Source organism: Lissotriton vulgaris, chromosome 2_1 (assembly GCF_964263255.1).
Source record: "Lissotriton vulgaris chromosome 2_1, aLisVul1.2, whole genome shotgun sequence".
NCBI classification, from domain to species: Eukaryota; Metazoa; Chordata; class Amphibia; order Caudata; family Salamandridae; genus Lissotriton; species Lissotriton vulgaris.
The window spans coordinates 752,785,952-752,810,335 of record NC_141687.1 but is presented as its reverse complement, the minus strand read 5'-3'; the positions used below and the strand labels follow the sequence as shown (position 1 = coordinate 752,810,335).

The window sequence follows — 24,384 nt, the reverse complement described above, 5'->3', positions numbered from 1 at the left end:
ATATGTGATCGAGCCCTTCTGCCTGGTGATGCGCAGCACTGTGTCTCGATCCCTGAAGTTAAGCAGCCCGGCTATGACAGGCCTCGGCGGGGTCCCTGGTGGTGGTCGCGCTGTTAGGGATCTATGCGCTCGCTCAACGGGGAACAGTGGGGAGAGCTCATTATTGCCGCAGATTTCCTGAAGCATTGCCTCGATGTAATCTTCCCACTTTGGTGGTTTCTGGCAGTCCCAGTACGCGACGGGACCTCGCTTCGATGTCCTCGTTTTTAGCCTGTATGACTGCCAGCAATTTGGTGATGTCTGTCGTCTTTTCTGCGACATATTGTAGCCCATCCTCCGCATCCGTTATCCGCTGTTCTGCTTCACCCAGGCGGACCGCCTGTTTATCCAGCTTCGTCGAGTAGTGGTCCATCCTGCCATTCAACGCTTCGATCTTCCCGTCGATGGCCTGTAGGCTGGCCTGTATGGCGGCAAGTGATTTCTCCAGTGTCGTGGTGGGAGGCGTCGCCGATTCCAACTCAGAGTCCGACGTCGGGGCCTGTCCCGGTTTGCCCCTTTTCCGCAGCTCGAACGTAAGACAGGGATGGTTCTTTTCCGGCTTCCCCATGGTATTTGCCGAGTCGTAATGTCTCGAGTTGCGCTCGTTATTATGTGCAGGTACTGTCCAGGAGACGTTCTTTGCCCCCTTATATCTATATGCTCGCTGGCCGCTGTTGCTCCTGGTGTGTGGCCGCACCTCGTTTTATGAATCTCCAAAATGGCGCTGTGGTCGCAGCTTCGGTGGGAAGACGCGGTTTATGCAAGCACCTCGGGAGACTGCAGGTGTAGTTGCGTTCTATGCCTGAATCATAGCACATTGGTCTTCGAATGGCCTCATCTACGTCATTTGCTCTCTTTTTGCCCGTGTCTTCAGAAGCCGACTATTAGGGTATTGCCCCAGGGGCCAGATGCACTAATTTGGTGTGGACCCAGGTACAAATGTCAGCCTGCACAGTTCCAGCTATCGTACCCCCTGCAGCACGTCGCTCTCATTAGTTGCAACGTGAGGGGGGGGGTTCTGAGGCTACCCCCTCGCGTGTCCGCAGCGTGGTGTTCTTGCGTGGCCCTCAATAATGTGCGACCTCTGGTCTTCTCTGCCTAAGTGCCTTGGAGCCACTCATCATGTAATGTACCCATGGGGATCGCCTTTGGGATCGCGCCGGAAAAATGCTGGATGCTTAGCTCTTCTCTGGCCGCAGGGGGGGCGCAAACACAATCATCCCCCAGCTGTTCGTCCTTGCGGCAGGCTAATACGTCTGCTTATAATGGCGTGCTCGGAACAAGGAAGGCGGCGGGGGGGTCGGACTCAGTCTTTGAATCCCCTTTCACAGTGTCTTGTTGTCGTGCAGCCTGTGCACGCCCTCCGCGCCGGGGACTCGCGTGAGTCACTGCCTGGGCTTTCTCCCGGCCGGTCCCGTGCTCCGCCGCAGTCGCACAGTTATCAACCCCTTGCCCCCTCCGATACCTTGATTGTAGGCGCACTCAGTCTTTTGCGGATCGCAGGCGAAGTCTGCAGCTGGTTGTCTGCAGGTAATGCGACCTCTCAGTTCTGGCTAGTTGTCCCTGTCACCTGTGCGCCGCCATTAACTCAAAGCTGCGGACGGCCATGCGGCGTCTCGAACCTCGCTCCTTTGCCCCAGCGGATTCAGCAACGGGCAGCGCCGAGTGTCCCCAGCTCACAATAGTACAGGTACAGCAGGCAAAACCGCCGGATGGCAGGGTTAGGGTCAGGCTAATGCAGGATTGTTGTCGATGGCTGGCAGAGCTGCACTACAGTGCGGCCATCTTGCCGAGCTTCAAGCCACGCCTCCTGGGACACTTGATAGTTGATCAGGAAACTGCCGTCAAACCTACCCTCCTCCATCCGACCCGGATTAACTGTTTGAACTCCATATATAGACCTTTACCACAATATTTCTTTCTACAGACTTCAGATCACCTTTTAAAAATCTTACCAAACCACATGAACTACCGTCAGTGCTGGTTTTACTACTCTATCTAGTAAGGGTCCCCATTGGGATGCATGACTTTGTCCAAGTAAACATACAAACCATTTTAACATAATATGCCTCTGTGAAGCTTGCTAGTCCTATGCAAGCCACAATAATGCTATCCCAGAAAATTTGATGCAGACATCCTTGATTGTGAGATCTTTGCTACAGTCTAATGGAATGTCATATGACCACACTCTATACTTCATTAGTGTACACAAACACTTACAAACTGACACACATTGACACATGATTCTTTAATTTCCAGGTGTCTCCTCTGTATATTTTTCATCCTGAAGAAGACCCAAATGAGAGTAGTTGCTTTAATATCCTAAATGTCCTTGTCAGTCACATGTAATTAATTGCATCATGTGTAGCACTTGCGCACTGTTCAGTCACTTTCTCATTTTCACTGCACCATCACATTTTTAGGAGCACCTTGCTATAAATTTGATTAAAAAAATTTAGTTCTTATTATTAACAAGACATTTTCATTGTGAAATAAAAATGTGTGTATCACATTTAATAATCTTATTAGTGAGTTGTTTTTTTACACCTATTGTCGTGGAAGTCAAGGGCTACACTTCCCCTCTAGGTACCATTTGTGCCTTTATTATTTGTCCAACCCAGGTCCCAAGGTTACCAGGTTTCCCCTTATTTCTAAACATTTTCTAATCAAAGGTTAGCACCTATTACATGTAATAAGCAACTTAATGTTATCATATGAGAGCAGAGGCATCACAGTGGTGTAAAACGAATTTAGGAGTTTTTCACTGCCAGGACATGTCAAACCTAAAAGTACACAGCCAACCTTTTAATTACAATGCACCCTGCTCTATGGGCTGATTCAGGGCCTACCCTAGGGGTGACTGATCTGTTATAAAATGGGAGTTTATGGCTTGGAAAATGGGTTATTTTTCCAAGTTGAAGTGGCAGTTTAAAACTACATTCAGGCTGTCATGGCAGATCTGAGACATGTCTTGAGGGCCTACTTAAGTGGGTGGCACAATGAGTGCTGCAGGCTCACTAGTAGAATTTAATTTACCGGCCATAGGTATATGGTATACCACTTTACTGGGGACTTATAAGTACATTCAATATGCCATGTTTTAGGGAATGAGTTGTAGCATTTTAGCATTGTTTAGCAGTCCTAAAGCCAGCAACAACGAATTCTGAAACATAGGAGGGTGATCGCAAATTGTTTTGGGAAAGACCACACTAAGGCCTAACAAGTGATATTTCAAGCTTGAAAGAACACAGCACACACATTAACTTTTTATTTTGAGAAGTGGCACTGGAACAACAGACTTGTCAAATATTTTTGATAGGCTCATAGGAAGGGATTGCCCTTATCTTTGGCACGAGGGCTTTCCAGACCATGTGAAGAAATTCTACGTGATTTCTTCATTGTTCGATGGGAAATGATTACCTATTCGTAACTTGATATAAAAAATAAATTGTTTCAGTGCTTGCATTATCAATTTTATATGTTATACGTGCAGATTTAGCTTCAATATTTAAATGTGTCCTATTTTTGTGTTTGCCGTCAGTGCTACGTTTTGGCATGCTAAACTGCATCATTTGCCATTTTGACATAATTGTAGGAAGGCCCCTTGGATCTCACAGTGGAAGGAGGAATTGATTCCCCAGTTGGAAAAATTGTTGTGTCAGCAATTTACGATGGTGGAGCTGCAGACAAGCATGGTAAGCATTAAGGCGTATTTTACAATTTAGAAATCGCATTTGTTCATGAAAAGTATTCACGTTTGCACTCACAATTTTGATTGGAGACCTGGGTTAATATACCCATGTGTGTTGCCCTATCTGTTTTTTCCTATCCATCTCTGCAAAGGTCTAACATATTGCAGTGCCCCCTGTGCCTTTAGAGACCCTTCCAGTTGACGGGAAGATTGCAGCTCATGTTCTTCCCATAAATCATGGTTGTTTGTGTTGTTTAGAGAACTGAAGCCCTAGTGGCCTGTTACAGAGGTGGAGCTGAAAGAGTGACCCTCATGTATCCAACAGATAATTGCACGCCATCTCTCCAAAACCAATTGTCAAGCTGCTAGTCGGCTATGGTGGAGTACCACGTCTCCTCATAGTCACCTGTGATCCCTGCCCCACCCCCAGTGATGGCGGATCATTGCCGGCGTGCAGGTCTGCTTACGTACCTATTCTGAGGCGATGTGGTGATTTCGCAGCTTTTTTCGGCTGTTAGGCTGTTCGGCGGTTAAAATTAAGGGATTTCGAAGTCGGCGAGGTCTCCAAGGTGCTCCTACGTCGTTGCTGTCTTTCGCTCCAATGTGTGAAGTGCACCTGACTGCAGCGTCTGTGCCCGTCCGAGCTCTCCTGGCAGGGTAGGAGCCCGCGGCAGGTGAGAGGGGAAGAACGGAGAGAGAGGCTGAACTAAAGCTGCAGGCTGCCGTGGCGGTGGCGGCTGTGCCGATTTGTAGCAATGAGCTGGTGAATTAAAGATTTTGATAAATCGCTGCACATAATTTGCCTTAAAGAAAATCTAGAGACCTGTCAGCCAACCTGAATTTTGTGTACAATATGCTGCTTCTCGGACTATAGACTGCACATGGGCTCCGGCGGTCAGCAAATTGGCCATAATCCCTGAGGCATTTTCTAGAATTTGTAGAGCCTCTCTGGAATGGACAGTATTCTTCATTTATGAATAGCTTAGCCCTGAGCTTGAGCTTGAGCTGGGGTAGCTCTGTAAACCTGCAGTCTGTGTAATTGCAACAGCTGAGGGAAAAATTTGGCGCCCTCTGTTGAGGTCTGTAAGGAAGCTCTTTTTTCTTTTTCATCAATCTGCTCCCCTGTGAGATGAGCTGGGAGAGAAACGTCGCCCTGCGGTGATACCCGTAGAGGTAAGTCAGACACGTGGGCTGTTAAAGCAGGATAAATTAACTTGAGCAGAGTACAGGGGCAGAGGAGAAAATGGGCAAATTGTTAAATTCACGGATTAAAGCCAGAACTCGCCGGCTTCAAGCAAAAGAAGCGAAAGAGGCAGCCAGGATGACGGGCAAGGAATCCTCTGAGAAGCTGTCTGGGCTTAACTCCACATGTGAGAGCTTAGATGAGCAAGAGTCACCCTCCATGGAACCCTTAAGTCAGACTAGACTTTTAGCGAACACGATACTGGGAGATATGAACGTGATAATTGCTAGTCCAGAAATATCTCAGTTGGATAATACTGGATCCAACGGCCCTAAAAAAGAAAAAACTGTTCCTGCCAAGACACCAAAGCAATTCCGCCTTTTTGTTAAAAAAACCAATGCGCAAACTCCTGTAAGCCCTGTTCGAATTCTGCAGCCCACAGGAGAAAACTTAGGAATTTGTCAATCTGTGACTATCTCATCACAAGTAAAGCCTGTCATAGCTGGCCCTTCTATAGCCGGCCCTGGGTTAAATGCAGCACCACTGCCGTGTCTGATACTCCACCAAGACGAGGAGTCATCACTGCTGATTGTGGAAAAGGACCCCTGTCCTGGAAACATCGAATCAACACAAGGCTATAACCAGTTTAAGGGTATCTCTAACATCCTCGATCCCTCAAAATCAAAACCTCTTTTGGCTGAAACCCAGATAAAATCTCAATCCGCATCACAGAATGCTGCCTCACCACTGTCTATGGATGACCACATAAATAATCAGCCATCTTGCACAATCGATCCCTTCAGTCCCATTCTCAGCCTGGACACTGAAGTAGCAAGTGAGGTCCAGATGACGGTGAAAGATATGTTAAATTTAATCTTGGATGAGGTTCGGGAGCTGAAAAGATTTCAGAGAGCTGAGCTAGTCTCTATTCATCAGCAACTGGAGAAGATTGAGGATGCAGTCTCAAGCTTTCCACTTAGACTTCAAGAAGCTGAGGCCCGAATCTCAACTCTTGAGGACCAGATGACGGAGGTCAGAGAAGAGGTTAAGGTGGTAAACAAAAGCAAACGGGCGCTCGAAATAAAACTGGATGAGCTGGAAAATTAAACACGAAGATCCAACCTCCGAATAGTTGGAGTCCCGGAAGGGCTAGAGAGCTCGAACACAGTTCAATGGGTGACTTCATTCATAAAACAAAAAGTAATCCCAGAGTATGAAGGGGACCTGACTGACTATAACTCGGGAGCACCGAGTACCTGCCCACCCCTTTCCTAACTCTACGCTGCCACGTACAATCCTTCTAAATTTTACAGACTTTCGCATAAAAGAAACAATACTATCTAAAGCGATTCAGCAAAGACAATTTGCAGTTAATGAAACATCTAAGTGCCGGATTTTTTCGGATATGTCAGCAGCTGCGGCGCGCAGGAGGAAGGAATTTGTGAAAATTCTCCATCTATTCAAAGCCAATGGTGCCCAGGCCACTATTGCTCAACAATTGATTACTCCAGATTCTTAGAGCTTCATTGAGCTTACAACCTATAATACCTAATACTACCTTCTAGAAGGAGGAGGAGTCATAGGGGTGTAATAACAGGACACCCGAGTTGCTAGGGGAAAGGGAACTGTGGTGGGCGTGGGGGAGGAAGGAAGGGCCACAATTCCGGAGGAAGGGGCACAGGAGTAGGCATAGGTATAGGGGTGGCATAGGAGCACTATGGAGGGTGGGTGGGCTATGGACGAAGGTCCACTTTTCGGGGGGAAGGTTCACAGCATAAAAAGGGGGAAAATGAAGTTTATTTTTCAAGTTTGTGTTGATTATATGCGTCTATTGACTAAAATGACTCACTCTAGGTAAAATGGTGGGTGGGTCAAAGCTTTGGTTTTGCTTTATTTATGGCTAATAAGCAATTGTTGAAAGTAGTTTCATTTAATGTTAACGGTCTGAATAATCACAAAAAAATGCATGCAATTGCAATGTGGTTAAAAACTGAAAATCCGGGGGTGATTCTCCTGCAAGAAACCCATATTCCGACCGTAAAACTTCCAGAATTTCCCATGTTTAGATCTTGGGCAGCTTATAGGGGATTTTCGTTATCCTCGGCCTCTCATAGACGGACTGCCATATTTATGAGTAAGATCTACAAGCGGACAATGGTAATTTTGGTTAAGCTCAACATGGGCGCTGGTGCTGGGTTACATGTTCATTTAATGAAAGATATAGACTGATAAACATTTATTAGTTTTTATGCACCAGTGGAAGACAGTCTTAAAGCCTATGAGGATTTGTGTCAATCTTTGATGCAGGTTCCCGGTGACAGAATTGTAGGGAGTGACTTTAACATTCTTATGAATCCTCAATTAGATTCTTCGGTGCAAGGGAAAAGACAGGTGAAACCAAAGTCTTTTAAGGTTTTGCAAAGCTATGGAGCTATTTTAGATCTGCATGACCCCTGGCAAGCAGTGTTCCCTTCGAAAGCTAAGTACACGTGTTGGTCAGGTCGGTTTCACTCTTCATCTCGCATTGATTTTTTGGGGGTTTCCCATGTTTACATTTTTTTCAGCAAAAATTATTTTATAAGGGATTCTCTGATCACGCAATGCATGCACTGGAGATAGACTTGGGGGTTGGTGTTAGACTCCCGAAGCGTTGGATATTAAATAAACAATACTTCAATGATGAGGACTGGGTGAAATCTATGGGGTCAGAAATCGAAGAATTCCTAATTCAGAATAATCAATAACTGTAGTCTGGGACTTACTCAAGGCTTTTATTTGTGGATTCATTATTGGAAAGGATGCAGCAATTTCAAAAAAAGTTAGGGAGGATAAAGAAAATCTGGAATATAGGATTCAAGTACTCCACGAGGCCTTTTTACATAATCCCTCTGTTTCTAACAAAAGCAAACTCGATCAGGCCAAACGTGAACTAAGTTCTGCTTATTATACTCAAAGTGAGATGGTTTTTCAATAGTATCATCAGAAGACATATGAGGAGAGCAATTTCACAGGCAGACTCTTGGCGTGGCAGGCCAGGGAGCAGGCGGCGGTGAACCAAATTAAAGCATTAACTTGCCCCATGACTGCCTCGTGTACAGAGGACCCGGTGAAAATTGGGGAAATAATGCTCAATCACTACGAGTCCATTTATGGTAAGCTTCAGACGGTGAATGGTCTATTATTGGAAAAATTTCTCTATGACAATCGACCACCAATTCTCTTGAAAACAGAGAAATTATCTATGGCTAATCCCTTTTCTCTAAAAGAGTTGGAGGATCATTTCAAGAATTGACCTAATGGTAAGGACTGTGGTCGGGATGGGCTTCCTTCAGATTTTTATAAAGATTGTTTTGGTTCATTTTCACATTTTTTTCTTCAATTGGTAAATTCTATGTAAGAGGGAGGATTAGTTCCAGAATCTGTTTAGACAGGGGAACATAGTGAGATTTGTGAAGAAGGGCAAGAATAGTAGCGATCCTAATTCCTATCGCCCAATAACGCTGTTAAATTCTGATTACAAAATTGTCACCAAGCTTCTGTCACTCAGGTTTAATCAGCATGCGGCAAAATTGATCCATTCAGATCAAAATGGTTTAATCGCTGGCAGACAATTAGTTACGAATGCTCACTTTTTGACAGAGGCTTTGGATTATTTTGACACACAGAGGATACCAGCTTTAGTTTTATTGTTAGATGCCGAGAACGCTTTTGACCTCGTGGTATGGGAGACATTGTTTACAATGTTGCAGCATTTCGGTATTCCATTACAGATCATATTTTTGATCCGTAATCTTTATGCTGATCTTGTAGCCAATGTAGTTATTAATACGGCTGTGGCAGGGACACTTAAAATTAAACGAGGCACAAGGCATGGGTGCCCTTTATCGCCAGTTCTATTTGCCTTTTTTATCGAGCCCTTGGTGATAGCAATTAGGAACTGTGCTGATATTTGTCCCCCAATTCCATCAATGCCAAAATTAAAATTGTATGCAGATGACATCATGCTTATAATGAAACCAAAAATAGAGGTCCAAGCAAAGGTTTTCCAGCTTTTTGAAGACTTTGAGGCCTTAGGTGGCTATCGTATTAATAAAGGGAAGACCGAAGTTTTGCAATGCCGGAGGGTAGCTTTAGATCTGCACCCGGATATTCATACCTCTGTCAATACTAATCCAAAGAGATACCTTGGGGTACTTTTTACTGAATCTGTCAGCGATTTATATCAATTGAATTTTGCTCCTCTTCTTAGGAAAGTTCAGGGTTTGTTTTCTCGGTGGAGCTTGCTGCCTCTTTCTAATTTGGGGCGAGTGGCCCTAATTAAAATGTCTGTCCTTCCGTTATTTAACTTTCTTTTTTCAACTATTCCATGCACTTTATCAGGTTCCTTTTTTACTCAGGTAGAGTCTATGTTTACAGCTTTCCTTTGGGCAAAAAAACACCTAGTGTAGCACTCAGCACTTTACATGAAGATCTGGATCAGGTAGGGTTAGCTCTTCCAAATCTTAGAGATTATTACCATGCGTATTTTGCACAATATTTATCTAGATTTAAATTTTTACCGGAATCTAACTTCTTTTGCAATAGTTTTATGAATCTATTGTGTAATTCATTCCCCCTTGTTGATTTTTAGATCCCCGAAACTTGTTCATTATAAGTGCCTTCACTGTTTTTTTTTAAAACGGCAGGCTATGTTCAAAAGATATTCTATTCCTGTAATTAATTCCGCTACATTGTTAGAAGGGATCCTGCCTCTGGCGAGGGTTAAACAATCATTACATCTTGCGTCAAAATGGGCAGCGGCCGGATTCGTTAAAGTTCTGGATTTTATTGAGAAATGGGAAATGGGTGACTGTAGCTGAAATGTCGCAATTGATTTTTAATGATTTTATCCTGCTAAGTTCATACAGTATACTGTATACATTTTTTGTAGAAATAGATGTTTCTCGTTTGGTTGAACGGAGCCAGTTGGTTGATGAACTACCAGTGAGGGCATAGGATAAAAAGCCAGGCGCCTGGAAGAAATACCTAGCCTCAGTCAAGGGAGTGGATCTTGAGCCAAAGGCAATTAAAAAATGGTTGGATCATGAAAATTTAGAGATGTCATCTCATATTTGGTCAACTATTAATAAACTCAACTTTAGCACATTGAGAGGGGCGAATTGGCGAAGGATGTTGTTTTTTAGCAAATGGTTACTGTATCGAACTCCCTACTCTCTATCAGAAATGTATGCCAACCAATCTTCTGAATGTTTTCGCTGTATGAATCATCCATTAGCGAATTGGTCTCATATTATATTGGGTAGATCAATTCAGCTATTTGGAGTATGAATTTAACGTCGAATTGGCTGTGAATGACAAATTAATTCTTTTTGGGTATGATCCCGATATTTCGCTCATGGATCCAATGATAAGATGTTTATATATAGCAATGGCAGTAGCGAGGTCGCTTTTATTGCAAAAATGGCGAACAGATTTGATTCCCTCTGTTTTGGAATGGGGTCATAAGATGAAAATAGTTAAGAAAAGGGAACGTATTTTTGCATTACGGGTGGGAGGTATTAAGAAATTTAACAAGGTATGTGGTATTTATTTTGATTAAAACAGGGTTGAGAGACTGTTTTTTATGATGCTTAAGTAGGTAGGGTTGCGTTTTTTTGGGGGGATTTTATTATTGTGTAAATGCATTTATTGATCCTTGCTGTGTGTATTATAAACTTTGCATAGATCTTATGTTCATGTTAAAAATTTGTGGCTTCAATAAATTAAAAATAAAGAAAAAAAATCTCTCCAAAACCAATGACAGGTACTGTGTCACACTTATAGTGTGATTAACAGCGCATGGCCTGGAATACTGCAGCAACGTGACATGGTGTCTGGCTGCGGTACATACATGGACTGTCAATCATCACACTTACATTCTGATTGACAATACATTGCAATGGCCTATTCTTAGCAGCCAATGAAGGAGTGTTCAATAAACTGCAGGTGGTGCAGAACACCGCGGCACGGCTGGTAACTAACACCCCCCCTAGAACGCCGTCCCTCCCCCTCCTTAAGGCCCTTCACTGGCTTCCCATCCGGAAACGGGTGGAATTTAAGATCTGCTGTGTGATACACAAGAGTCTACACAATCTGGGACCCCACTACTTGGCAGATAAATTTGTGTGCCATCGTCCTTCCCGCAATCTCAGGTCCAGTAACCAACTGTTTTCTTCAGGTTCCCAGACATTACAAGACCAGACAGGGAGGCCGTGCCCTCTCCATCATGGGCCCACGTCTTTGGAACAACCTCCCCCTCTCCCTTAGAGAATGCTCGAGTCACTCAGCTTTCAGGAAACACCTAAAGACAGTACTATTCTAGGAGGTGCTTTGCTCGACCTGTTTACCTCACAGCTCCGCGCGGAGATACACCTTCGGGTGTGATGCCGGCGCGCTACAAGCCCATAAATAAATAAATGTCTTTGATATAGCCAATCATGTTCACATATTAGAGCATTAAGTGTAGGTACTGTTTGCATGACAGTAGGCACAAAACATTTAATACACGATTAATGACAAAAGACTGATCAATTGCATGGAAGGTGTGTAATAATGATAATGTAAACTGAAAAGCATTTTTTACAGTTTCCTCATTCATGGACTTGAAGTAACTAAGAGGCACTATAATGTTTTATTTATACTACAGCATACTTTAATTGATTTCGTATGGAAATATATTATATATGGTGAATTTAATGCTAATAATAAATCTCAAAATGGAACGGATCACTGAGCTGATAAGCAGACCCTAAAATTAAGCCAAATGATTTGATACTATTAGATAAATAAGCTGAATTTGGTTATATCCTAGACTTAGTATTTTTCCGTTTTTTAATTGCCACAGTTTTAATGAAGCAAATGTAGCATCAAACAGAATCCACAGTGTGCTGTACAAAGGATACAGTAATGTTCTTCTATTTTCCATTTTAAAATATAACAAACCCATAACTCCCACTATCCCACTCCGTTTCTAATAGTCCAACTAAGCCACATCTGATCATTTCCAAGTGGCTCAATGACAGAATAAAGACAACTGGAAGATAATAATAAGCAGTATGCTAATTACAGGATCTGCAATAATGACATATGCATACCAAAGGTTGAAGTATGGCATACTTAGGTGTGATAATAAGATCTGTTTCAAGGGTGTGCGAAGCTGGCAGAGTGGAACTACGTGGAATTCCACGTTGTTGCAGAAAAACTCAGTGGAATTCCACACCGCTCAACCCTACACGGTCGCCTCAGCTTATCTCGGTGGGCAGCTTGTCACCTGTGGCAGTGATCCTGGTGTCTGTTGATCCTTCGTGGCTTCGGGCTGCCTCCTCGGTGCAAGATTCTTCTTCCAGTTCTGCTTTGAAACTTCCTTTGGCAGCAGGAATCGTGAGGACTGCACATCCACACACATGGAGTTTGGAGTCCTTAACCCGGTCTCCACTCTCCATGCGTGTGCATGCACAGTCCTTAGGAGTCCTTCAGAGAGCAGGAAGTATCACAGCAGGACTGGAAGAAGAATCCTGCACCGAGGAAGCCACACTGAGATCCAGGTAAGGAGGACTTGACAGACGCAGGGTTTGTCTGATCAGGTTAGAGGCAAACTCCACGACGTGGCAGAATCAGAGTTTTTTTGCCAACTTCACGCTACCCCGCGGAGCGCCGAGTTAGCAAAACTCTGCTGTCGGAGCGGAGTTCACCATCCACCCTTAATCTTGAAATTCACTGAAAAAACAAAGGTTAAAATGATGTACTAGATAGGCGAATATGTCAGTTACAACATTAATGGTTTGAACTAAAACACACAGAAATTCATCAGCCATGGTTAGCAAAGCTAACTATAACCTGCACCCCTACCATGCACTGCCTTTGATCTCACATATTACTTCACTCATGACATATTCTGTGACATCATTTAGGACCTCACTGATGACATCTCAAATGACATCATGGATGACATTACTGACGACATCATACAAGCTTCTTTTGTACATATTGCTCTATAAACAGTTGTAGCTTTAGAGCTATGAAAATAAGTGCAGAATAGCTCAGAATAGTATGAAGTATAATCACTGCTATCATAAATACCACCCCCATAGGTGAAGTAAACTTGTGTTATGTGCAACATTAATAATAATAATAAGAGACATTTATAGACCACGTAGCTTCATCAACTGAGTTGTCCTGGCGCTAACGCAGATTACATCATAGCCAAGCCTAACTGACCACTAGATTTTGCAGGTAAACAGCCAGGTCTTCAAGGCCTTTCCGAACTCCTGCTCAGAGTACATCATACAAAGTTGAAGGGGCAGGTAATTCCAGCATTTTGAGGTTACCACCTCGAAAGTTCTGTCCACCATTCTCGCTTTGGCAAAATGGGGGATGAATAGGTAGCACTTCCAATTGGACCGCAGCGATCTGTCCTGAAGGTAAGGGCGAAGTCTCGACCTCAGATACTAAGGGCCTCTTGCCTAGTAGGCTCAGAAAGCAAATGTGAGGGTCTTATTCAACTCTCTTGACCACAGGGAGCCAATGAAGTTGTCTGAGGTGAGGAGAAATATAATGACAAAGAGGGACCTTTCGGACCAGGCTTGCCACTGCATTTTGTACTATCTGCACCCTACGGATCAAACACAGGCATACCCAGATAGAGTTCATTGGTGGTTGGCAAGATGGGAGGTGACTAACGCATGCACCACCGTTTTACGCACTGACTCAGGCAAGAAGTCTATGAATTTCCTCATCATCTTTACCTTACCAATGCAGACCGCAGAATAATGCTGGGTCTGTGTGTAAAGGGATAGGATGTTATCCCAACATTTACCCTATACCATACACTTCATGGTTAGCCGAGTTCATGTTGACTGTTCACCACAGATAAAAGTGTAACCTGTACTGCACACAGTGTTCAATCTGTATAGAACTGTTTGGAGAAAACCAAGTACCTCCAGATACTCAAGCCTTGTTACATAACTAATGCCCTAATAGAGGCAGTCTTTACCTGTATCAAACCCCTCACAGTTCCTGAATTTACATTTAGAAATAAAGTGGATATGAATAGAAAAGCGTTTACTGTAAACAGTATTTACTTTATGTAGAGAGTTCACTCTGTACTGCACTGTTTGCAGACAGTGAAACTCTCATGAGAAACACTCCACATAGTATTAAAAAGTACCTATAAAGAACAGCGTACACTCTATGCAAAATGTGTCCAAAGAGAGACTATTCACATAAAATAATCCATCTCCAGCTGTGAAACCAATAATCCTTACACATGCTGCAGAATCCGATCGCCAAATGTCAGATCTGATACCCCCATCAGCGCCCTTGCATTGTGGGAAGTCCCGAGGGCACCACCGATTACTTTTGTTGAGGCTGATTGGCCTGCACCTTGTGGTTCCCAAAGTTAAACTACTGGGCACTGCCGGCAGTCGTTTTCCCTAGAGTCGAAGGCATGCAGCTGTGACTCCCACTCCAAGCATGAAGAGAACCCAAGCCAGACGTCCTACCCAGGGGCTGCGAGTTGTGCAAATGCAACACAGCTGCAGTTTCACCCCCTTTTCTTAAATAAAAAGAAAATTAGGGGGGCTCGAGCCAGCGTCGGCAGCACAACAAGGACTACAGAGGTCCCAGCAGCTGACTGCTGAAGTGACACATGCGGTACAAAAGGAGGTTTCAGGCGCAAAAGCCCGAGAGCTGCTGAAAGCCTTTTTGGTGTAGGGAGAGAGGTTCATGAGCTGGGGTGGCCCCCTGTCCCTGGCGGTCCGCTCTGGGTGCTGTCCCCCTGAGATGCATGGAAGCACAGCCTGGTGATCATCAACAAGGGGTGGTTAGAGTAGGTGAGCTACGCAGTAGTGAGATCTTCCTTTGTCCTAAGAGAGTCCTGCAGATGTGGGAAGTCTGACACATCTGCAACCAACAATCAGGTCTGAGTGTTTAAGGAATTTGTACCGGGGGATTCCTGAGACTGTCCTGTGATGGCATTGGTGGCCATTATACTAAGCCATAGACCCTCTGTTCAGGTTTTGGTAGGTGTTTTCTGATTCTCGTGCTGCAGCCAAACCATCCTAACCAGATGACTGCTTGATGAGACCAGATGGGCTCTGACCCCCTTGGGGAGATGGCGTGTACTACGGCAGTAAACAAAGTCCCGCCCGTTGGGGCTACCAATCAACTGTGAAGGACGGTGGCACATTGTTTGGGGGGGGCAGGTGCCCGGCTGCTGTGAGATAAATGTGAGGGCAGCCCTGGTTCCCTGAAACATCTGCTTGGATATTTCCGGCCCTGAACGGTGAGTGTTGATTTCACTGGGTGCACCACAGGAGGGAGCTGAGTCAGACCGGCCTTTCTTGTCACATGGCCTAGGTCCTATGAACCAGGAGCATAAGAATTGAGACTGGTGATGCCCAGCTGTGTCTGGTTGTGGCGGGCAAAAAGAAACCTCCCTGCTTGCACCAGAGAGAAGATCTGGCAGATGGACTGGCATTTTCTAGCACTACAAAGCTCCTTTCCTACAACCCGCGGAACTGGGTAGCGGTTGTAGATTTTTGAGGGAAGTGGAGCAGAACATTATCATATGTCCACTTCAGGAGTGTAGCCTGAAGTGGAATCAACCAGACACATGATTTTACCGCCTCCTTGGTGTCCCTCCTCTCATTCACCAGTGGATAACACTCCACTTGGCAAGTGAGAACTGACCTCTATACTATGGGAAAGGGGTGAACAGTCAAAATATACAATTTTTAAGTGGATATAATAACTGTCAAAAATATAGTTGTGCAGAATATCGAAATGCAGGTTAGAAATATAATTTTTTTATAATATTTAAGTTAGTAATATAGATTTTAAGTGTTAGTATATGTGTTAAAAGTATATATTCTGTATGTTATGTATGTTGGAATTTTTTTAAGTAATGCATTTTATGTTAAAATATTTTTGCGTTTTTTAGTTCCGTAGCAGGATGCAGGTTTGTAGAGGAATAGAGTGGGAAGTAATTTAACTATAAAATATTAATTAGGATTTTTTTAAATTAATTAATTATATGTTAATTACATTTTGTGTAATTGTAGTCTGTTGCAGGTTGTGGGTTTATAGGGGAACTGGGTAGGAAGTAATTTAATGTAAATTAAGCAATTATTTATTAATTAATAATTCTGTGTTTAATTATTTATATTCATTGTGTTAATAAATTAATTAATAAAAAATGATAATAATAATTAATAATGTAGTGGTTATTATGTTTATTGCGTAAACAATATTAATTAGTTATTAATGAGATATTAATTCTTAATGATTGATTTGTTAATATGTTAATTGTGTACCCTTTTTTCGGAGTTGTGGGTTTATAGGGGAATAGGGTGGAAAGTAATTTAATTGTAATGAAATAATTAATAATTTTTATTTTTAGGTATTGATTAATTTATTGTTAATTAATTATTATTCGGTAACTAATTTTAATTATTTACTATTCATTGGTATTGATAATTAATGCATTGTTAATTAATTATTAATTGATAATTATTTTATATTATTAGATTAATGGATAATTATATTAATTATGTGACGTTGTATTTGGAGTGGGTTGTTTGTTTATTGGGGAATAGGGTGGGGAATAATTGAATGTTATTAAAGTAATTATGAATTTTTATTTATTGGAATTTGTATATAATTTTTTGTTAATGTATTAATAATTAAGTATTTAATTAGAAAAAGTATTTCATTTTTAAGTATGTTATTTTTAACCCAAACGTTATCCAACGCTTTCCCTACTGTGCATTCTTTGAGTGGGAATAATAATTTTTACCCCTACACAATACAACACTTTCCCTAATGTTGCACTCGCTTGAGTGGGAATAGTAATTTTTACCCACCTGCTATCCAACATTTTCCCTACTGTTACACTTGGTGGAGTAGGAATAGTAAATTATTCCCATCTGCTCTCCAACACTTTCCCTACTGTTGTACTTGCTGGAGTGCGAATAGTAATTATTACACTCCCGCTATCAAACACTTTCCCTACTGTTGCACTCACTGGAAAGGGAATAGTAATTTTTACCCACCCGCTATCCGACATTTTCCCGACTGTTCCACTCGCTGGAGTAGGAAAAGTAATTTTATGCTCTACGATATGCTATGCTGTAATTATATTTTACATTATGTTTTTAACATTTTATAATTGAAAAATATTACTTGTTGTAGGATATTATTAAGTTATTGTGTATAAAAAAAATTGTTTCTATTTTTCACAATTTATTTATTATTTATTCATGTTAAAAAAATATTACTTTTAAGTATGTTTTACCTAATTATATATATTATTTAATTACTTTTATATTACCTTTAAGACCTTAAAGAAAATCGATATTTTTGCAAACTATATTTTTAACATCGATATTTTGGATTCAATATTGTTGTACTTACCTGTTTGTAGATAGGAAGTCGATATTCTGACCCTCGATATTTTGGTAGGTCGATATTCTTCACCTCAATATTTTGTCAGTGATCCATGGGAAAGGACAAGGGCCGTGGACTGTTCGACCCGACTCAGGAAGAGAGATCTGGCCTGAGCTCTGCGGTGCAGTCGCTGGCAACATCTAAAATACCGGTGGCTATACAAGAGACCATAGAGGCCCTGGAGCATAAGATGGAAGCTATATCTATGGACGTCAATCACCTCTGGCTGGCCGGGTGACTGGAACTGAAGACAGTATTGCTACTATGCAACAAGAAATAAAACCACTCCGGGCCATGGTGGCTGATCCTAAGTGCACTGCTTTCTTGATAGAGGACAGACTTGAGGATGCAGAAGGTCGCTTGCGGCAAAATAACATCCGTCTTGTTTGATTTCCAGAGTGGGCCCCCTCAGCTGAACTTTATTTTAGAGGGCTGGTTTGCTAACACCTTGAACCCGAAGCGCTTGTCAACTTTTTTCTTGATTGAGAGTGTGCATCGTGCACTGATTATGGAACCATATCCTAGTGCACCCCCCAGGGCTCTTACAGCATAGTTATTTAATTACAGAGAACGTGACACAATATTGCAGCACATGCCTACTCACAGCTCCTCAAGATTCAAAGATAAGCAAATCCTTTTTTTCCCAGACTACACTAGATGGGTTCAGAATCTTTAAAAAAAGTCCTCCCTATCAAACAACATCTATGTGAACACAACATATAGGGGCCGATTATGATGGCGGACAGACCTGAGTCCGTCCTCCACCATATAGTAGGAGGGAACCTCCGCAAGGCCTGCAGAGTTCCCTCCTGTGCAATTAGGATGTGACCGCCACCCTGGCGGTCACATCCTCTATTTATACCTTTGCGGCGGGTGCGGCTTCAAGCTGCATCTACGGCAATGGTAAAAATGCATACATTGCATTTGTATGCAGAAAGCGGCAGGCAATGTGCTGTGCCTGCCGATTTCTGCATACAAATGCAGGGGGGTACCATAGGTACCCCCCATGTGCACCCCCCCAACCCCCCTTCACCCAGGGGGCCCGCAACGGGCCCCCGCAGTGAAGTTACACATGCTTTTCCACGGCGGACACCCGCAGCGGAAAAGCATTTTTAACAGCCCATCCTTATATGGCTGATGGTGTCTGAGAGACACCGTCACCATATTAGAGCTTTTCCGCCGTGGTTGTAAGCCAACCGCGGCGGAAAAGCTGCGGACAGAAACCAGGACCCACCAGCCATCCTAATGTGGCGGTGGGTCTTTGCTGGGTCCGCTGCGGTTTTTCCGCATCCTGCGGGCCGGCGGTGGCTTCCGCCGGCCCGGAGGTTGCGGAAAAACCGCAATCGTAATAGGCCCCTAAATACAGTTTATTGTACCCAGCTAAACTTAGGGTGCATCATATTAGTAAAGTCCAATTCTTCAAGTCGATACAAGGTGCCACAGATTAGTTGGATGTGTAGGGCATTGCGAAAGGTTGACGATCCCCAGGATTGAAGGAACAGAAATGGCTGGGACTGCGCTGCTCCAGCAGGAATAAGGCTAAACTATAAAACCTTTCTGGGCTCCCGGATGGGGAGATGGATGCTGCATCCTGGTCTACCCAGACGGCAATCTACAAACTGAAGCGGTGATAATGCAAACCCAGAACTCCTTTTCTCCGCTTTTAGAAAGCTAGACACAGTGAGTGATAGCACAGAAGCTGAGTGATTGACCACACAGAGTCCGATATCACTGGGTTTGTCAAAACTATCTGGTAAGAGCAGTAAATTGAGAGACTGGATCTGAGTGGTGCTGAAAGCTTCCAAACTGACGGCGGTCGCAAAAACCGTTTGGTGGTATTATTGCTATGTTTTATGTACGCTGCTGACTTATTTTAGTATAGTTCAGTGGGGGGGGGGGGGTCTAATGGAGTGCATCTGGTTGGGAGCCAGGCCCAGGTCCCTATTGCCTGGGTGTTGTGTCATGGGACTCCATCTGATCTGCCTGTGGAAGGGGCTATGGGTGAGATTGGGATGGGAAATATTGGTACATGGTTTTTTTGTTGAATGGGAATGCTTCCGTGTTTATTTGGCACAGCTGGGAGATTTTGACTACCCAATACTTATATGGTACTCAACAGCTCACTACTTAAAAACACGATCAATACTAAAGACACTACATACAAATTTCTTACTTGGAATGTTAGAGGTTTGAACACCGCACAACAAGGAATAGGGTCCATGCTTAGCTCAAGAGATATGGGGTGCAAGTGGTGTTATTACAAGAAATGCATATTTGGGGCGATTGTTTGCCAGCATTATGCCTGAGATGGCATGGACAGCTCTACACCACATCCTATTTGGGTTATGCAAGAGGCACACTCATCTGGGTGGCATCTGGAACTCTATTAAAAAGACAGTTAGGGTGCAGGTAGACATGGAGGGATGTTACGCTATTCTAGAGGGGGCATTTAATGGACATTTGTCTTATTAATATATACGCTCCGAATGCTGACGACTGGTAATTTTTTGGAAAGGATGTGGACAAGTGGATATTTGGCATGTCCAGCACCCACACACATATTCCTGCTATACACCAGCATCTGACACACTGTAGATCAATTTCTTCTGGTCCAATCCACAGTCACATGATACAGCATATTTGGGGCGATACCTCTTGGACCACTCCCCGCTTTTGCTACAGTACTCAACTGGCCAGATCTAGCATGGGGTAACACTATGACGGCTCCAGGTGGAGGCATTAACAGATCCAGTGTTCTGACCTACCTTGAAAGACACATTAGACCAATACATCGTGACAGTGCGAGTTGTGGAGTAGTTGAAAGGGGAGCACTCAAGGTGGTCTTTAGAGGGGTTTGTATGCCTACTTCTCTAGGCCTCAAACACATCTTAGAAAGGGATATAACGAGGGAGGCAACAGAGCTGGTTCGATAGAAAAGATGCTTTCTGCCTCACATGACAAAACAGCTGACTGGGACAGACAAAGACACCATGTCTCTCAACTGTGGGACAGGCTAGAGAAACTTACAAACTGTCAGTAGCCGTAGTAGATATATCGAAGGAGACAGGAGTGGCTGCCTGTTGGCATACCTGATATGCTCACAGACCTTACCGCAACTGGTCGTGACATTAAATACTAGTACAGGACGGGTTGTCACCACTCAACAGGTGATAAACAGAGTCTTCGAAGACCACTTGCGTCACAATTACACCACCCCCTCCCTGTGGGCACTAAAATCCACAATTTAGTCAGGCTGTCATTACCAAAATTATCAGGTGAGGCTTGAGAAACGCTGGGAGCCCTTCTTACCAAACAAGAGATTAAAGGAGAAATTGACTCCATAAAAACTTCAAGGATGCCAAGCAGGAATGGGCTCATGGCTGAGTTTTATAAGGCCTTCCCTAAAGCTTTAGTGGGTAGGCTTCAGTGCATAGGCTCTTGACAGTTTATCAGTAGACCTTCTCCAATGGGATAATCCCAGACATCATGCGGGAGGACATGATGGTACTAATCAGGAAATCTTGCACATGTCCTATATTGGTGTGTTCTTATCGCTCGATAACACTGTTGTATGTGGGTCAGAATATATTAAGGACCTGATTAGGATGGCGGACACCTTAGCGGAGATGGGGACCGCCCGACATAGTGTTGGGGTCCCACATGCCCAATTACAATGCAACCGCCACTGTGGTGGTCGCATTATATGTTTTCCATTGTGGCGGTTGCTGCTGTCTGTAGCACCCGCCGCAATGGAACAAATGCAGGTTTTGCATTACCCTGCACTACGTGGCAGACACATGGTGCAGGGAAATTAAGTGCAAAACAAAAGTGCCCATGGTCAAGGGGGGCCCACAACAGACCCCCAAAGTCCATCCCCGGAAGCCTTTCCATGGCAGATGCACCACCATGGAAAGGCTGGTGGGAATCCAGCATCTTAATATGTCGGACGGTGCATTCTATGCACCGCCACCATTTTGAGGATGTGGGGACGGTCCGACAAGCAATCGTAACAATTGTCTATGTCAGACCCGTGGCGGCAGCACTTTTCGCCCGCCAGACACACCACCTGCCTTCCTGATCTGGCGGGGGGTAATTGGCCACACAATGGTGGTGAACCCGCCACTGGCAGACTGCTGGTGTCGGGTTCACTGCCATCATAATCACCCCCTAAGTCAGGTGCTAGTTGCATGGCTCCTCCCATGTCTCCTGCCTTTGGTTCACACTGACCACAGAAATATGCTATGTAATAAACATCAGTTAATGCATGTGGTACACTCCCCAGGACTGATGGATGATCCCTATGCACTGGCCTTTCCACACATAGAGCAGGCCCTTGATTGAGTCAATTGGGACTATATATGGCAGGTATTTTAGGCGGCTAGATTGGGGCAGACGTACATAAGGGTGAACTTGTTATACAAAAAACCGATTGCACACTTTTGCGCTGGACACTGTGTGTCTGCTGTGATCTCCCTCCAGCATGGCGCGTGGCAAGTCTGCCCATTGTCCCCACTTATCTTCACCTTAACGTTGGAGCCCTTGGCATGTCGCCTTCATCAGATCCTTGGAGGGTGAGGAGTGACCGTGGGATCCAGTGTACATGTAGTCTTGCTTTATGTAGATGATGAATTGGTATTCCTTCATCAATCTGATGTAACTATCCTCCTATTAAATCTGATGCAGGAGTTTGGGGCATTCTCAGACTTAGAGGTCCACACAACTAAATCTGCATTGTTTCCCATAGGACTACTATTCCACCAGAACGACTGCCAGAGGCGGGTATTCCTTGAAAAAACGTCATCTATGTGGGTTTTTACCTCACTCGAGTGGAACAACTAACTCATGACCTAAATTTGGGCCACATGATGAATGTCCTGCATCCCACTATAGAATTCTGGAAAACAGTGCATCTGTCTTTAAAGGGGAAGATAGCCCTTCTGAAAATGGTGGTATTGACTAGATGTCTTTATGCCCTTTTATCATGGGCTGGAAGGCGCAATAGGGTCAGGCTTGTGAGAAGGGGATAGAGGGGGACTTAAGGTTTACAGATCTATAGAGCGCATGGCTGCCCGTGAGCGTCCCAGAGCTAGAGAGAAAAGAAGAAGGTGAGAGGGAAGTGAATTAGGGAAACAGCCATGTCTTTAAATGTTTACGAAAGGAGAGCAGGTTCGGTTGAACTGGAGATTTTTTACTTGGCCACCCGCCTCCAGCATGCTGTCCACTGGCTCAATGGAGAAGATAATTGGGAAAGGTTGCTCTCAGCAGGGTCCCATGATTGTTACCAACCATGGGAACTTCTAATGAGAGGTGGAGACTTTCCGCATACATTAACCCATGTGATCAGTCTAACGTGATGCTTGTAGGACTGAGCGGTCTGCCAAGTGATTCAGCGGACGCCCTATCCCCCGTATTTTACATATAGATTGTGCCCCGTTTTCCCAAATTGCTCAAATAATGTCCACTGAAAAGTGGTGAGGGGGTGGCTAAAATATGTTCACAGATTTATACCAGGACAATGGTTTCAGAACTATTCAAGATACCTTTCTTTTTTTTGGACTAGGACAAGGATAATTTTTACAATAGGCAAAATTGACCACCACTGCCCGCCGGCTTTGGCGCTGGATCCACTGGATCCATCACAGATGCTAGGCACCTTGTTGGCGTTTTTCTGGAGGTTGGCGGTTAATCATGCATCTTGAGACCAGCATCTGGGGCCAGTTCAGGTAGCGGAATGCTGGAAGAGCTCTAGTGAGGAACCCATTACCCCAAAGGAGTGGGTGAAGTACATATGGGGGTAAAGAAAGTATCAGTTAACACATGATTCAAATTAATACAATATAGCTATGACCAGATGGTATATCTCTCACCAAAAAAACTCCATTCCATATGCCCCCAGAGAGTTTCTTGTTGTGCCCGTTGCAGTACCATTGATGCAGATTTTTTACTCCTGGTCTATGGATGCCCAGGTGTGACAATTTTTGGGTTGGAGATAGTGATCCATCTCACAGCAGTGACTGGCTGGATGGTTCCGAGACAAATCGGAACATGACTATTAGGCGCACTCCTCGACAACCCCCAAAAAAGCTAAGCTGAATGTACACAATACTAGGACTCACTGTTGCCAAATGGCACATTGAAATACACTGAATCAGTGCATGGTCTCTGCAGATGAGTAGGTGGTGGGATGACCTTGTAGAGTGGGCAGGAGCCGAATAAGCCGACATGCAGCTCACTAAACAAGACAACAAACGACTAGATGATCTGCTTGCCTGGGGAGAGATGACACACACCCTAACAAAAGTGTTAAACAACTCACTGAGTCCTCCAGGAAGTATTCCAGCCTCTGAAGCCCGCTCATACGGTCCCCCAAATGACCATTTGATTGCCACGTATAAAGTGCCTCCTGGGTTCCACAGTTTAATGGTCAGCCCTCATAGTCCTCATGAAGTGCTCACTTTGGGAAGCATATGGGTGGGGTAGGGAGGGTGGAGCTGCAATGGATTGTGGTGTTGCATTGCACAAACAACAGACTTTTTGTTTATGTATGATCTGACCTCCCCTAAAAATATTGTTATTGTGGATAGACCAAGCTTCTACAATATGGAATGAGCCAGACGATAGTAGATATGTAACAGATCTACAATAATTAAGAATCCATGGTTCTACTGTTGATGATGAATGTAGCTCATGTGCGCTCCATAGTGTCCTGAATATTGATGCTGAAATGCCAATAAACACAATAAAAATACAAACAATTACCAAGGTCTGAAAGTGCTAAAGATCATACTACATGCAGACTTCATACTGTGGTGAAAACTTTAAAGATAACCCATCTTCTGAAGCAAAACAAGCACAAGTACATAGGTAAGTATCTTGTGCACACAGTCTTTTATGTTATTTGGAAATTGTCATGTTGAGACGATTCTGTCTAATAACTGTTTACAGTACTGAGTATCTGCTAAAAATACTAAGGGGCCCATTAGGATAT

The 24,384-nt window shown here is 43.8% G+C and overlaps 1 protein-coding gene across 1 annotated transcript in view; it reads left to right on the top strand.

Moving 5' to 3' along the window:
- Positions 1 to 24,384, top strand: part of USH1C (USH1 protein network component harmonin) — a 697,039-nt gene that overhangs the window by 587,961 nt on the left and 84,694 nt on the right. The window contains exon 25 of the mRNA XM_086954146.1: positions 3,635 to 3,734. Within this exon, the coding sequence (XP_086810272.1) occupies positions 3,635 to 3,734 (100 nt within the window). The remainder of the gene's footprint in view (positions 1 to 3,634; positions 3,735 to 24,384) is intronic.